The sequence below is a fragment of the Zeugodacus cucurbitae genome, chromosome 2, assembly GCF_028554725.1.
Source record: "Zeugodacus cucurbitae isolate PBARC_wt_2022May chromosome 2, idZeuCucr1.2, whole genome shotgun sequence".
Taxonomy (NCBI): Eukaryota; Metazoa; Arthropoda; class Insecta; order Diptera; family Tephritidae; genus Zeugodacus; species Zeugodacus cucurbitae.
The window spans coordinates 43,387,100-43,402,701 of NC_071667.1; the positions used below are offsets into that span (position 1 = coordinate 43,387,100).

Genomic DNA, 15,602 nt, shown 5'->3' on the forward strand with positions numbered 1-15,602 from the left:
TTTTCTTTTCATATGAATGGCGGCCATGAAAGAGATTTTGATCGGTTCATCCTAGTACGTGCATCTACAAAAAGTTACTATTGCGTATGTGTTGGTAAAAGCAGAAAAACTTTGCATGTGTAGTGGTGTATGAGTTAGCTCCGTCTTGTAGGGACATGTGTATTCAACTCAACTGTCAAACGTTCGCATTCGCATTAGGAATGCAAACGATGTATCGATGTTTCTGAAACATCGATGTTTTCGTCAAAAAGCATCGATGTTAGCCATCGATGTTGTGATTCTAAAAATATCGATTCATCGATGTCACTTTCAACGATGTTTTATGTCGATGTTTTTTTTCAAATTTTACTCCACATCTTTGCAGCACTTTTTCTCGGTATTAATGCGAAAACATCTGCTACGGAGAATTCGTTGGTTGAATGTGCACTTGAATAATACGGAGAATTCGTTGGTTGAATGTGCACTTGAATAATACTGAGAATTCGCTTATGAATTAATGCGAAATAAGTTTTACAAAAAATCGAAAATACATTTTGTGTGACAGTCTATTTCGTGCTATGTGTGTTAGAAGTTGTTTTTGAGCGTTTAATATAAGTGTTGTTTCGAATTCATCTGTTATCAATCACAACTTTATTACAGGTGTAGTGAATATAAAATATATGCAAATAATTGCATTAGACGATTAAATATGTACACAATATTTCAGATTTTCAAAATGCTGCCTTCAAAATTAAAAAGCAGGGTCTGGAGCTTCTTTATAAGAAATTCAGATGCTTCCGCCACATGCAAAATCTGCAGCAAGAAATTAAAAACATCAGGTAACACGTCGAATCTTCGCTGTCACGTTGAGAATGTACATAAAAAGGTATTACTCGATCAAGTTGATGATGCAGAATGCTCCTCCAAAACTACGCCGCACTCGGAACCAAAACAGCGAAAAATTTCTGATATAATGAACATAACACCAACCGCTGGGACGACAGCGTCAAGTGAGTTATCCGATAATAGTAGTAAGAAGACTGCATGTATTGAATCGTCTCCTAGTACATGTACTCCGTCAGTACTGCAAAATAAATCGGATCAGTTGCCAGCGCTGATCCAACCTAATGTGAAAGACTTTTTTGAGCAGGTCAAAAGTATTTCTTACCAAGATGGGTCTAAATCAAAGAAAACAAGTAAGGAAGGGCTAAGTTCGGGTGTAACCGAACATTTTATACTCTCGAAATTTATTTATTTAACTTTATTTATATTATATAATACACAATTTGACCCACATATTCGTCATATATATTGTATAAAGTCCATTGAAAGTAGGAAACCATAATATTAGGTTAGAAGCACCGAGGTCCTCGTGTTCGATATATGGGGCCTTAAAAACCTATGGTCCGATTTCGGCGATTTTTAGAATGGGGATGCCACACTATTAACATAGTATTTGTGCAAAGTTCTGCACCTATATCTTCACTAGTACTTACATTATACATTGTAAAGTAAACGATTCAGATCGTCTTCAAAGTTCTGGTATATAGTAAGTAGGCGTGGTTGTGAAGCGATTTGGCCTATTTCCACAACATATCATTGGGATGTAAGGAAACTATTACAAACCAAGTTTCATTGAAATCGGTCGAGTAGTTCCTGAGATATGGTTTTTGACCCATAAGTGGGCGACGCCACGCCCATTTTCCATTTTATGAAAAAATCTGAGTGCAGCTTTTATCTGCCATTTCTTATGTGAAATTTAGTGTTTCTGACGTTTTTCCTTAATGAGTTAACCCACTTTTAGTAATTTTCAACCTAACTTTTGTATGGGAGGTGGGCATGGTTATGATCCGATTTCTTTCATTTTTGGACTGTATTAGGAAGTGGCTAAAAAAACGACTGCAGAAAGTTTGGTTTATATAGCTCTATTGGTTTGCGAGATATGTACAAAAAACTTAGTAGGGGGCGGGGCGCCGCGCCCACTTCCCCAAAAAAATTACATCCAAATATGCCCCTCCCTAATACGATCCTATGTTCCAAATTTTATTTCCATAGCTTTATTTATGGCTTAGTTATGGCACTATGTGTTTTCTGTTTTCGCCATTTTGCGGGCGTGGCAGTGGTCCGATTTTGCTCATTTTCGAAAGCAACCTTCCTATGGTGCCAAGAAATAAGTGTGCCAAGTTTCATCAAGATATCTTAATTTTTACTCAAGTTACAGCTTGCACAGACGGACGGACGGACGGACGGACAGACAGACATTCGGATTTGAACTCCACTCTTCACCCTGATCACTTTGGTATATATAACCCTATATCTAACTCGTTTAGTTTTGGGTGTTACAAACAACCGTTATGTGAACAAAACTATAATACTCTCTTTAGCAACATTTGTTGCGAGAGTATAATTACTGAAGCAATTGTGAAATATATTATAATGGACAACAAGCCATTTTCCACTGTAGAAGGAAAAGGTTTTCTGCAGATGATGAAAGAACTGGTTCCGCTTTTTAAAGTTCCAAGTAGAGAAACAATAAAATCACGAGTGGATGAAAAATATGAAGCGCTGTCTTCAATTTTCAAAGAGTATATTCGAAAGTGCGACAGCTATTGCCTAACGTATGACATATGGACGGAGACAATGAAAAATCAGTCGTTTCTTGGGGTAACAATTCATTTTTGGACAATTTACGTTTGTTGAGTGGGACGTTAGGAGTAATCGAACTGCACGAAAGTCATACAGAAGCTTATATAGAAGGAACTATGCGTAAACTTTTCAACGAGTGGAACGTTTCCATAAATAAAGTTTCTGCTTGTGTAACTGATAATGATTCAACCATGATGAAATTAAATAGAAGCTTGTTTGGCGAAAAAAAAATTTGGTTGTAACGCAATCAATAGATAAGTCCACGGAAGTATCAGCTTTGATAACTAAGGTGCGCGACATTGTTAAGTTTATTAAAAGAAGTGTTAATGCCAGTGATCAATTGCGGCAGAAACAAATAGACACCGGGGCTTCTACAAGTAATACCAAGAAAATGATTCTTGACGTAAGAACGCGATGGAATTCATGTTTTTATATGTTAGAGAGATTTGTCCAGTTAGTCCCTATTTTAAGTGAAGTACTGCTCACTCGCCCAGAAGCACCCTCTATGGTTAATGCCTCCGAGCTGAACAAAATTAAGGAGCTGATTGAATTATTAAAGTGTTTTGAAATTGTGACCAGGGAGATTTCGGCTGATACCTACGTTACCATTAGCAAGGTTACCTTTAGTAAGCTGTTTAACTGAAGCTCTGACAAAAATTTCAGCTCAAGATGCTATTGTAGGGGAGCTAAAAAGTGAACTGCAAAAGAACATGAATAAGAGATTTGACAAACTTGAATTTAATTCAGTTCTGGCGTTGGCTACTGTATTGGATCCGAGATTCAAATTACTGCATTTTAAAGATGCACTGGCTAAAAAAAAAAAAACAGTTTTGTATTTAAATAGTTTCATAAAGGATGCAAATAATAGCGTTAGTACGTCGGAATCTTCGGATGAGTTTGCAACAGAAAACCCGTTTGATATTTGGAGCCATCATAAACAGTTGGCCCACCAAAATATGAAATGTAAGTTTTCCAATTCATCTGCTATTACAACAACGGAAGTTGAAGTGCAAATGTATCTTGGATCGGCTGTTGCTTCTATCAATCAGAATCCAACAGAAATGTGGGATGATATGAAAAATGTATTCCCGGAATTGTATAAACAAGCTTCCAAACATTTATCTATTGTGGCCACTTCAGTACCTAGTGAACGACTGTTTTCTAAAGCTGGAGCAACGATCACACAGCAAAGAAATCGCTTGACAGGAAAAAGACTTTCCAAATTGCTATTTTTAAATTCTGTTTTAAATAAATAATTTGTTGTTTGTTAAAAAACTATTTATATATTTTATTTATTGAGAAAAGGTTTTAATAGGTAGCTCAAATATATATCAACTAAAGGCGTACTACTGTATTTCACTTATTTATGGTTCTGAAATAAGCCTTTTATGCTCACTTATAAAATACGTTAAAAAAGTTCAAAAATACGTCGATGTTTCGATGTATCGATGTTTTAATGGCCGATGTTTTTGATTTCGATGGGTTTTGGAGAAACATCGATACATCGAACCATCGATGTTTAATTTCACGATGTTTGCATCCCTAATTCGCATACCCGAGCTATGGAGCTTCAGCTTAAGGCTATCCATACAATTTCTTGACTAAGATATCTACTTTTTTCGAACTCAGCACAGATTTAATATAAACAAGACTATTGTATATGTATGTAAGAAGAAAAAAGCTTTTTCACCAAAAAATTCCACTGAATTCTTCATGAATGAGCTGATCTGGTCTAGAGTGCGATTGTGTACAATTGGAACAAATATTTACTTTCAGCACAAAGATTAACTTTGCATATCCACATTTGCTTATTCGGAGAGAAAAATATAAACAACTAAAATACACAAAAGCTTAGTAACCAAACAACACGTGACATTTGCAGAATCCTATATGACATTATCAGTTAATGTTTACAATAGAATTTTTAACTCACGCAACATGTTGCATAGGGTATATGCATTTTGTTGACCTAACGACGTTTGATTGTGCTACTCACCAAAAGTATATAACAAACATTGAGGATTTGTAAGTACACTCGGTTTAACGAACAACATGGAAAAGATATTTATTTAGAAAGGCGAAAATCAAATAAAATCGACGTAAAAACAAAATTAAATTGAATTGAAAAATTCAAAACAAATGTGCAAATTAAAAAAAAAAAAAATATTGTATACTCTGCAGAATAACTAAGAGTAGCACAATAGAACAATATAAATTTCGAAAAACTTATTATATTGATTGATCTTTAGGAAAGAGCCATGGAATATAATATTCGTATTCCAACGAAGCGAACGACGACTGATCAAGTTTTTAAATAGCTATAGGCATTTACATAGTATAACTATTGGACAAATATTTTGATCTCGTTTGACGTGAATTTGGTTTTTATGCACATTACGTCTTTTAAGACAACATTTGAACTGTTCTGTTATGGTTTTTCGTTTGTTAACAAATAATTTAATACTGCAATTTACGGATGTTTAACATATTTATTTTTATTGAGTAATCAAATTAACCAAAAATTCGATGTAACGAACAGGCCTGAATGTGTTTGTTATTTCGGAAAATTAACGTAGTAGAATAAGTTAAAGATGATTTCTTATTTATATATCTGACTGCAAATTCTGAAATTCCACGAGATCAAATTAAACCCGATATTCAAATATTGTTCGTATTACGAGACTATTTTTAGCGGGAGTTAAGCCCTCAGTGTTGAGCTGTCTAGTAAAGTATTATATAATAATAATATTATGAAAAATAGCCACTTAATATACTTACTTTTTCATATACAGACAGGCCTGCAAGAATTTAACGCTTCTGACGTTTTTATTTGGTTTTGGTACATATCGCTCATTTACTTGAATAGTGTCACAACTCAAAAAAGTCGATTTTTCAGGAGAGCGATTTAAAGTTTTCAATTGTCTCTTATTTAGCAAATATAGAAAAATTCCATCAGTTTATTTACAAATCTAGTGCCCTGTAATATATTAAATACAATATTGAGCATAAATGGACCAAATAGAGTGTACTAATGCTATTTCTTGGGCATAAACCTGACTCAAATGTGTCGTTTTTGCTGAAAAAAGCAATATGAAAAATTTAATTAATTTTTCAACAATATCGTTGTAATACAAAATGTTTCGTTCTTTCTAAAATGAAAATCAAATTCACCTTTTCACAATATGTGTTGGAACACCAAATATGTCGTTATTTCGTAAAAAAATTATAACTAATTCTGGCACAACTGAGAAGTGTCGTTATTGTGGTTAAAAACTAATGCAACATAACAAGTTTAAGAACGGCAAATTCTTATATCACGATTTATCTTCCTACGTATCGGAATGAAATTTTTATACAATATGGACGATGAAATTGCGCACATTTCTGCATACTCAACTCAAAAATCGTGTTTTTAGAGTAATGACACTATTCAAGTAATTGAGCGATATGTACATATATCAAGAATTCTAGAAATTTTTTTATAAAATTCTGTACAATTCAAATTTTGGCAACATTTGTGAGGTAGCTATAACTCTTTATTTACCAACATCCTCAGATCGTACTGAGATGAGTACCAAGTTTTGTCGAGATATCTCCATTTTTACTCAAGTTATTGCTTGTACGGACAAACGAAAGGACAGGTGGACAGACAGATATTCGGAATTTAATTCGTCTCGTCATCCTGATCATTTTGATATACATACATATGTTCATTATAATAAAGCTACAGTATAAGCTACATCTAAGAACATAAAAAATGGAGCAAAATCCACGAGCGAAACACAAAGAGGCTGAAAGATTCGAAACAACAAGAGTTATTCGTCACCAAGTTATAAATATCATAAAATCTCAAAAAGCATCATATGCATGTGCATATGTATGTATAACATTAAACGATCAACATACAAAATTAGGTAGTATAAAATGTGAAAACTCAAAACAAGTCACACAAGTTTGGCACATACAGATGTATGAACATATCTACATAAGTATGTACATAGATATGTAAGTTCATTTCATCAACACGTGACTGACTAATATGCCACGAATTGAATGCTGACATGCTGAAATCGCGTGAGATATTACGTCATTGGAAATGAATGTCGATAACGTTGAAAATGCTCAACGGTACAACGTTGTTAGTTGTTGTTCGACAACTGGTGTTCGTATGTTTGTTTCAGCTCAGCACAGCTTAACTGAGTAATTGTCTTTTTTGCTTCCAACGTTTTGACGCTGTTTTACTGTTTTCGACATTCATTCATTGCAACTTCGCTTTCGACACAGCTTGAATAATCGAAAATGGACTTACGTATGCACATGTACATGGACATGGATATACTTATGTATACGTAGGAAGAGAGGTGTACTTAAATGCCAGCCAGTAAAATATGTATTATATTGTTATCTTATTATTACACTGTACAACACTCGGCTGGATATTGAAGTTTGAGACATACGTAAATAACGTGTGTTCTTCGATTTTAATAATATACTTAATACTTACCAAGCCAAACAGGGTTAGATCGTCGAAATGGCAGCCCTTGGCCCTACGGATTCAATGATTAGGTCCATTGCTGTAGTGGTAGAAAACATAGTCTAATTTAGGGAATGCTAAATGACAGTCCTTGGCCTGAAAAAATTCATGTCCTCAACAGCAATGGGATCTACTTCCGTAATAGCACATGGTTGGACAAACTGCTGAGGTTGTTTCGTACATTCGAATGTTAATATATAATACCGGTAAAAATATGGACACTATGTATGAAAACGCAAAAAAGCTATTGTTTAGATTTTTGAGTTAAAATGTGTACTCCTAAACTATAACATGTAAAGGAAGTAAAAACCTCTCTATATAATATAATAATATATGTTTTTTTTTTAATTCCAGTATTGTCCAATTGGAATTTAAGTACTATTAATTTTTCAAAGTAAGTCCTCCTTTCATGGATTTTAACTAAATATCGACAGCTTTCATGACAATCTACCTAGTATTGGATGGATTGGAGAAATCGACTGCTTATTATACTACCCAGCATGGCATTTCATCTAAATTGCACTACTCAGGTGAGGATTTCCAATGTCAATAGCCAACTGAGCAACAACCTTCATGGAAACGTGTATACACCAATCAGGCTAAAGTCAAATACATACGAATAAATTTAAAACGATTCGAAGTAAACAAGCATTTGTCACGTTCACGTGCCCTATGTTTTTTCTCTTTACTTTACTTTCGAGTCATACACTTGGTTGCAGACCAGTCAGAGCACACGAAGTGAATAACGCATGTGAACAACATCCGGGAACGCAGCATTTTCAACTAATATGACGTTTTACATACACCTACACATGCTTCACTCATGCTCATGTATATATGCCAATAGATATGCGCAAGTTTACCTTCTTACATACTTTTTACAATAACACGTTGCTGTCACATGTTACTAATTGGAACGTCTGAATAAAAAAATATGAAACGTTGGCTGGATTGTATGAAAACAAACATTCCACATACACTGTTCGTACACCTATATTTAAATAGTGTTTTATATAAACAACATATAAGTGAGTATTCTTATCATCGCATTGTGGTGAGTTCATTTCACGCGATCACATTAGATAACACTATCACACATGTTTGTAAATATGCCAGCGAAATTAGAAATTTCTAAAGTATTAGGTGCTGAAACCTGCGCCAAAGCAACAGTTATGAAATGCCAATTTTGTCAGGTAATTATTGTTAAAAATATACACACACATATCAGCACTTATTTATAAATATGCCTCTATATACTAAATGAGCGCCTATACAACAAACGCTTACCAACACACCATGGGTCCAATGACAAATGACGTGTATATAAAGATAAAAATTTCCGAGCTTTTACAATAAAAAAAGGTTCTTTTTCGAAAACAGTTCAGTTATTTATTGATTTTATTTTGTGAAAAATTATAAATTTAAATACATAAGAGACAAAAAACTAAAACTATTCTTTCAAAAACAAACTTTTTTTATTATTCATTCATTGATGGTAACGGCTTAAATTCAGGGTATGTACATACATACATAATTTGTAATCTGTTCGATAAACAGACGATACATTAAAGATAAAATAGTCTGTCAGAGAGTTCTTCGGATGTAGTCCTCCTTATACTTTGACCGATTAGATATGCCATTTTATGCGCATATTGACAACACGCCGGTATGCGGATAGTGCCCGGCCAATTATAATACATGAAACAAAGTTTATATGTCAGTCTTTGTATAATATCAGGGCTATACATTGCGTCATCTCTTAATACTATATAATGAGACGGAGTGACAGTTCCTTGGCGTACAGTTTGTGACACCAGATAAAAATCATACATTTTGGAACGCGTAATGCATTCGTCAACGACTGTACCTGGGGGCGGATTATCGATACCGGATCGATTCATAGCAAAATACCGTGTATTTATTCGCTTTTGCACAACGACAAAAGTGATTTTGACGGCATAATCTGTAAAAGCCCGTTTGCATGCCGCCTCCAATTGTGGTATCTCATGACCGGAACAAAGTGGCAATTGACCATCACCAACACCATCGCGATAGATAATAATACTGTCAGGAAATCTGCCATTCTCTCGATGAAAACGCGTTACGGCAGCTGTAAATGACGAGCATAGACCGTTTACGATCTCTTCCCTCCTTCCTTGTATTACTGCTTTGCTATACCACTTTGTGTAACTGGAGTTCAATGACGCTACAAAAGCCGCCACGGAATTTCCCTTCTGGGCGGCATCGTGGTATGAATCTATCCCACAAATCATAACATTTTTAAATGGAATTTTCACGGACCACAGTGATCCACCGAGTTTACAGTTCATTTGCAACATGATCTTTTGAACTATCGAACGATTCTTTCCCTCATTCAAAAGAGTTCGAGCATTAATTACCTGCGAAGGTATTGGTATCTCCGCACAGCAAACTTTTTTAATAGCCGCATAACGATCGTCACGATTTGTTGGACTAATGCATACGACAATTTGTGATTGACCATCTATATGACTTCTCAATGCCTTCACAAAAGTATCTACTCGATCATTATCCAAGGTAATCATTTTCGGCTTATCAACGCGTATTCCTAAGGCACGGGAATTTCTATCTACATGTTCGTAGAAAGTTTTGGCACATCTTGTATCACTTTTGCAATGAACTAATAGCCAATTTGTTAAATGGACCACCTCTAAAACTTCATTGTTGCATACGTACTTAGAAAAGTCTGCATTCAATCCAGCCCCAAATTGTCTTTTTGCAAAAAATATTTGCTCTTCTTCAAATTGTCTGCCATTCAAACATTCATGAGAGTTCTTCAATGTTAATCCCCAACTTTGAAGTATGCTTTGAGCCTCTGGACAGTTATTAACGTTAGTGAAAAATTTCTCCAATGCAAGCAGCCTTTGATTCGGTGAGACCCTTGTAAATGTGGCGATCTCACGCATTAATTTATAGTCCGAGCGTATGTCATCTCGTAAGCCAGTCAAATAGCATAACTCAGGAATCAGACAAACCACTAAGTCTTCAGCCGTTTGCTTATCGGCGGTTTTTTGCTTCTTTATGCTAATTATAAGCGGCTGACTTTCATCTTTAATTATTATGTTATGACTCTGTTTGTAATAATCAATATAAGACAGCTCGGCGTTTTTGGTTTGGAATGTTGCTTTGGGATTCTTATCAAAGCAAATATCGTCTATTCTATATGTTCGATTATTGTAGCGAGTTATAACTATGGAACCCAATAAAAATTTTTTGGCATTTTCTTGGAACAACTTTGAGTTGGAACGATAGATCTCAACTAATGATTCAAGCACAGTCTTCTGACATAAAAGTCGATGCGATACATCACAACACAGCATTAAGCCACCTTTGTATTCGTCAATTGCAGTTACATAACCAGGCCATACTTCTAATTTAGCTTGTGGAATAATTTTCGGCGCTGTTGGATCGAATTGTTTTCGGTCAAAGCGTACATAATTTAATGTTTTCATAACTCTATCGAATAGCACATTATAAAGATGTATGCAATTTTTGAGGGCTTCTTTTCGCTTAAATAAAATGCGTATTTCGATATCAGAATTGTCTGCTAGACTTTTACAAATATATGTAGTTAATTTTTCTTTCAATAAAATCGGCAAATAAAGAGTTACTCCGTCAAATGTTTTTGTGCCACCAAATTCATCACGATGTTCATTTAGGTATTTCATGCGCAAACTAAGTGAGTCTACAGGAGGATGAAATCGTACTTCATACACATAAACCCCTTTTTCGGGATCAGACGACAATCGAATGTAATTGCATGCTAAACGCACTGGCATACCCTTACTACCATGTTTAATTTCTGGGTTATATATATCTGACTCAATTAAGTCCATATTAGGTTCTGGTTTCGGCTCCAACACTGGTTGTGGTGTGGGAGCCGGCATCGACGTTACGGTCTGAGTACTCAACTGTACCTCTGGCTTATCCGGAGTAAATAAGCTTTTGAACACATTTGCCCGGCCACGTCCGCCTGAGGTAGAAGGTTTATTTAAATTACTTGAAGAGGTTGAATTTCCTTGATTGGTATCGTCGGATGAACGACCTTCAAGAGTCATGTTAGTGCATGAGGAAGCCAGATCATCTAGCAGCCTGCCCCGTCCAATACGGCGATACTCTCCAGTAGATTGAAGGCTTTTGCTTCCCAGCCCACTATCTTTTTGTGATGTTTCGCCATCAGTTGAGTCTTTCTCCACCTTAAAGGAATACAGGAACCCACGTCCACGTGCAGCCATTGCTTTGGAAAAAAATCAAATATTAATCTAATAAAAACTATTTGTTTTTTGTTAAGATTTATTTTCTTCCAATAAAGAATTATGTTGGATGGAATTATATTAAAACAAGTAAGGAAGGGCTAAGTTCGTGTGTAATCGAACATTATATACTTTCGCAGTTTATTTGTTTTAAGTTTATTAAGAGAACACACAATTTGACCCACATATTCGGAATAAAGTCTGCTAGAAAACAAAAATTATATATAGTACATGGGGACTGGGGTAATTCCTGGACCGATTTCAACTATTTTTGCCAACTGCTAATTAATTTTAATTTTTTTATTTTATTTTACTATGATATATAGACATATTAATCGATATATACGGTATAAAGTCCACCGGAAGATTGAAAATCCGAATATGATGTACATGGCGCAAGAGGAAATATTGTGTATATTGTAAAGTGAACTAATCAGATGGACAAGAATTGTGGTATATGGGAAGTGGACGAACTTGACACGAACTGTACTCGTCACCCTGATCATTTTGATATATACAACCTTATATCTAAATCGTTTAGTTTTAGGGCTTACAGCCAACCTTTAGGTGAAAAAAATCACAGGTGTGAAAATTATATATTTATTCAAATGTTACAAAAAATATCATGAATGCGTATAGGTAAAGTTTTAATCTCTACATTATGTTACATATTAGTTATTCTATAACTATGCGATAAATTTACTACTTTGAAAGTCCCGCTACAAAGGTTCACAGTATGAAAGGGAATTTTTGAAGAAATATTTTGGGAAAGTGAACATTGCACCGTCCCTAATATGTTTTTTGTACATATGTATCTCACAAATTAATATAGTTACATAAACCAAATCATTTCCAATATACTATATAAATACTATACTACAGTGGAACTTCCATAACTCGAACTTCTATAAGTCTAAGATCTCCATAACCCGAACTTTTGAATTGGCAATAGCATTTAGAAATCAAATTTAATACCAATTTGCTTCCATAACTTGAATTTCTACAACTCAAAGTTCTCCATAACTCGAACTCCTAAATTGGCAATAGAAGTAAAATTTCATACAAATTTCCTTATATAAATCGAACTTTTCGACCAGGGCATAATACAAAATTTAAAATTTTAATATCAAAGAACAATTTTAAAGGAGTCCCTATATACGTATGGAGGCGACCAAAAAATATGATATTACACTTATAGATTTCATAAATCGTGTAACAAAGGCATGAGATACAGACGTCAAAAGAAAATTGCAAAGTTTTAATGTATTTAAATAAAAAAATTTGCGAAGTAAATAACTAAAACTGTGGGTAAATCTATATTTTATACCTTTTTGAAAAATTTTTGTTTTAATGAAAATTTCTATAACTCTAAGCTTTTTTGTGGATTATGGTGATTTGAGTTAGAGAAGTTCCACTGTATTTGAACATTCTGTCAATTAATTGAATGCTAAATAGCCCACACTCTACACATCAGAAACCAGATTAGATGCAGATCATTTCATTAGCATCCTGATTTTAGGGTGAAATGGGTGAAATCGGTTGTTATAGCGGCAAAAAACATTATATCATCTTATCAAAATAATTTTAAGGAATGCTGCCGATTTGACAGTCCTAGGCCGGATAAGAACCGAATTCAGTGCTCATTGCTAATTACATATTTACGGAAAATATCGGTAAACAAAAATGTGTGAAATCGTAATGACCAGATTTCAGCTATAGATCCGTTAATTTACAGTTTGTTTAATATTTGTTTGCAAAATGCAAATAATACAAAAAGATTAACTTTGAAATGAACATATTTTACACTATTATTATAACATATACATATCTAGTAATAGGTAATATTAAAAAAGGAAGAACAAAAACATTGGATAGACTTCAAATAAGCAAGAACAACAAAAATCAAACTGTCAATTAATTGAATGCAAACGAGCGGGGTTTTTTTTCTGGCTATATGGGACGATTTTTCTGATTTTTTTTTTAATATTTATACTCTCGCAACATGTTGCACAAAGGGTATAATAATTTTGTTCACATAGTAGTTATTTTTAACATCTAACACTAAACTGGTTAACTATAGAGTTATACATACCAAAGTGACTAGGATGACGAGTAGAGTTGAGATCCGGATGTCTGCCCGTCCGTCTGTCTGTCCGTGAGAGCGATAACTTGAGTAAAAATTGAGAAACCTTAAACTTGGTACAAGTGTAACTTGGCACCTTTTTTTTAAGTGGGAGTTGTCCGGTTCACAAATATGTTTTTTGAATATATCTCGTAAGCTTCTTAAGCTATATGAACCAAACTAGTCACATTTCCTTGAAAATAGGTGAAGTCGGATAATACTCACGACCACATCATACAAAGCTTATCTTGAAAATTACTAAAAGTGCGTTAACTCACTAACGAAAAACAACGGAAATAATAAATTTTACAGACGAAATGCCAGAAAAAAACTGCATTCAGTTTTTTGTTTTAATGGAAGCTGGGCGTGACGTCGCCCTACAACCACGCCTATTTCCCAAATAATACTATTTTAATTCCATTATATATGTATATATATGTATGTAAATCGAGAACCAAGATCCGAGGTAGCGGATTAACAATTTACTCAAATATTGTATTTAAGTCGTAGCATCACTTACGGAAAGAAGGTCAAATTCGGAGGTACTTAGAACGTATTAACGCCACCGCAGCAAAAATGGAATAGTCAGAAAGTACAAATAACCGGCTTATTTTAAGTTTTTTTTATTTAGAACTGGTCGATCCAACTCCGGGGTATCCATAAAAAAAGTAGCAACGTTAATACTTAAGTACCAAATCGGACTATAATTTTTCAACACCCTGAATATCGAACATGAAGACATGTTATAAAATTTTCAATTACACCCGAACTTATTTGTTTATTATTTTCTTTCAATCAATGAAAATAAATTAAGTGGTTAAATTTTACGTAAACTCACGATTTTTGCATATTGTTTTGTTGAGCTTTTCAAAGTCCGAAAGTATAAAATGTTCGGTTACACTTGAATTAGCCCTTTTTTACTTGTTAAAGCATTTAATTTCTGTTAGACATAAACGAGTATTCGAATACCGTTATGTGTATTTTTTATGTTCATTTCAACTGTACCATTTTTATTTATGCCATTGAACTTAAAGCATTTAAATTCAGTTACGCATAACTGAATGGCTACTACTTTTTCTAATTAATAACACCTCTATTTCCTAAGATCCGTCCAAAATAATGTACTTTTTGCTTTGTAGGATTCTACTTTCCAATTAGACTGATGATTTGGAAAAATATTTATCATGATTAAAGTGTTTGAAAAACATGTTAATAGTGATTACATTGGTACTAAATCCCCAAATATTATGTAAAAAATTCTTTATTATTGTTGTTGTTCTTGAATAATTAATGAATATTACTTTAACGCTACCGTTAGTAAACAAACAAATAATTCTGGCAAAAATATAAGATAATTTCTTAATATCTATGGTTAATATAAAAGATAACTATTTTCACTTTATATCAAACATAACCACATATGTAGATAGAAAAATAATAGCTTTTTGACTTACCGCTATAAAACTGATATTAGCCAAACAGCCCTTTCTTGGCGCTAGTAAAAGAATATACACAAATCCGCTTGATGAAAAAGCAGGAATCAACAATTCATCCAGCATCCGAATCGTATCGAATATTAATTGTTTTCAAAGTAAAGACGCCGATCACAAAACCACGTGAGATTTAATTAGAATTAGTTAAGATTACACTTTATAAATGTTTATATCCTTAAATCGGTAAAATGTGTGCCGGAATGATTTAATGAACAGTAGAATAACGGAAGAATATATGCAAAATTGCAAAAACATTCAATTGGCTGGCAATGCATTTATTTTGTTTTGTTATTGTACGATGGTAGAATGCAGGGTTGCAAACAAATAAAAATAATTAGTGTATTACCAACTGCAGCTAAAACAACTAATAAATTTCGGAGACTAGAAGTAAAACAATTCTTAATAAAGATCTCTCTGTACAAATAAAATCACATACTTCTTTGATTGCAAGGAATTCTACATTGTTTTGTATACAAAAATTAAGTACTTATGTCAAAACATTTACAACAACCCTTTCAACGTGCCATATTCACAAA

The 15,602-nt window shown here is 33.9% G+C and overlaps 1 protein-coding gene and 1 long non-coding RNA gene across 4 annotated transcripts; one reads left to right on the forward strand and one right to left on the reverse strand.

The window, feature by feature from the left end:
• The first annotated feature begins 220 nt into the window (after nucleotides 1–220).
• Nucleotides 221–8,804, forward strand: LOC128922973 (uncharacterized). Its single transcript, XR_008472125.1, has 3 exons — nucleotides 221–639; nucleotides 707–989; nucleotides 7,514–8,804. It is a non-coding gene; the product is annotated as an uncharacterized LOC128922973 (long non-coding RNA).
• On the reverse strand, nucleotides 1,863–15,578 carry LOC105218612 (protein argonaute-3). 3 transcript variants are annotated; one of them, XM_054235361.1, is made up of 3 exons: nucleotides 15,503–15,578; nucleotides 15,028–15,447; nucleotides 1,863–11,435 (listed from the first exon to the last, which is right to left on the reverse strand). In XM_054235361.1, exon 3 carries the CDS (start codon nucleotides 11,431–11,433, stop codon nucleotides 8,725–8,727), a length of 2,709 nt encoding a protein of 902 aa, XP_054091336.1. In that variant the 5' UTR covers nucleotides 11,434–11,435; nucleotides 15,028–15,447; nucleotides 15,503–15,578; the 3' UTR covers nucleotides 1,863–8,724. The 3 variants fall into 3 exon arrangements, with proteins under 3 accessions (XP_054091336.1, XP_011192615.2, XP_054091345.1); XM_011194313.3 differs by having other exon boundaries at nucleotides 15,028–15,575; XM_054235370.1 differs by lacking the exons at nucleotides 15,028–15,447; nucleotides 15,503–15,578 and adding an exon at nucleotides 14,412–14,796.
• Nucleotides 15,579–15,602: the final 24 nt, after the last annotated feature.

Coding starts and splice junctions, on each gene's coding strand:
- LOC105218612 (XM_054235361.1), bottom strand. CDS start 11,433: ATGGCTGCACGTGGACGTGGGTTCCTGTATTCCTTTAAGGTGGAGAAA.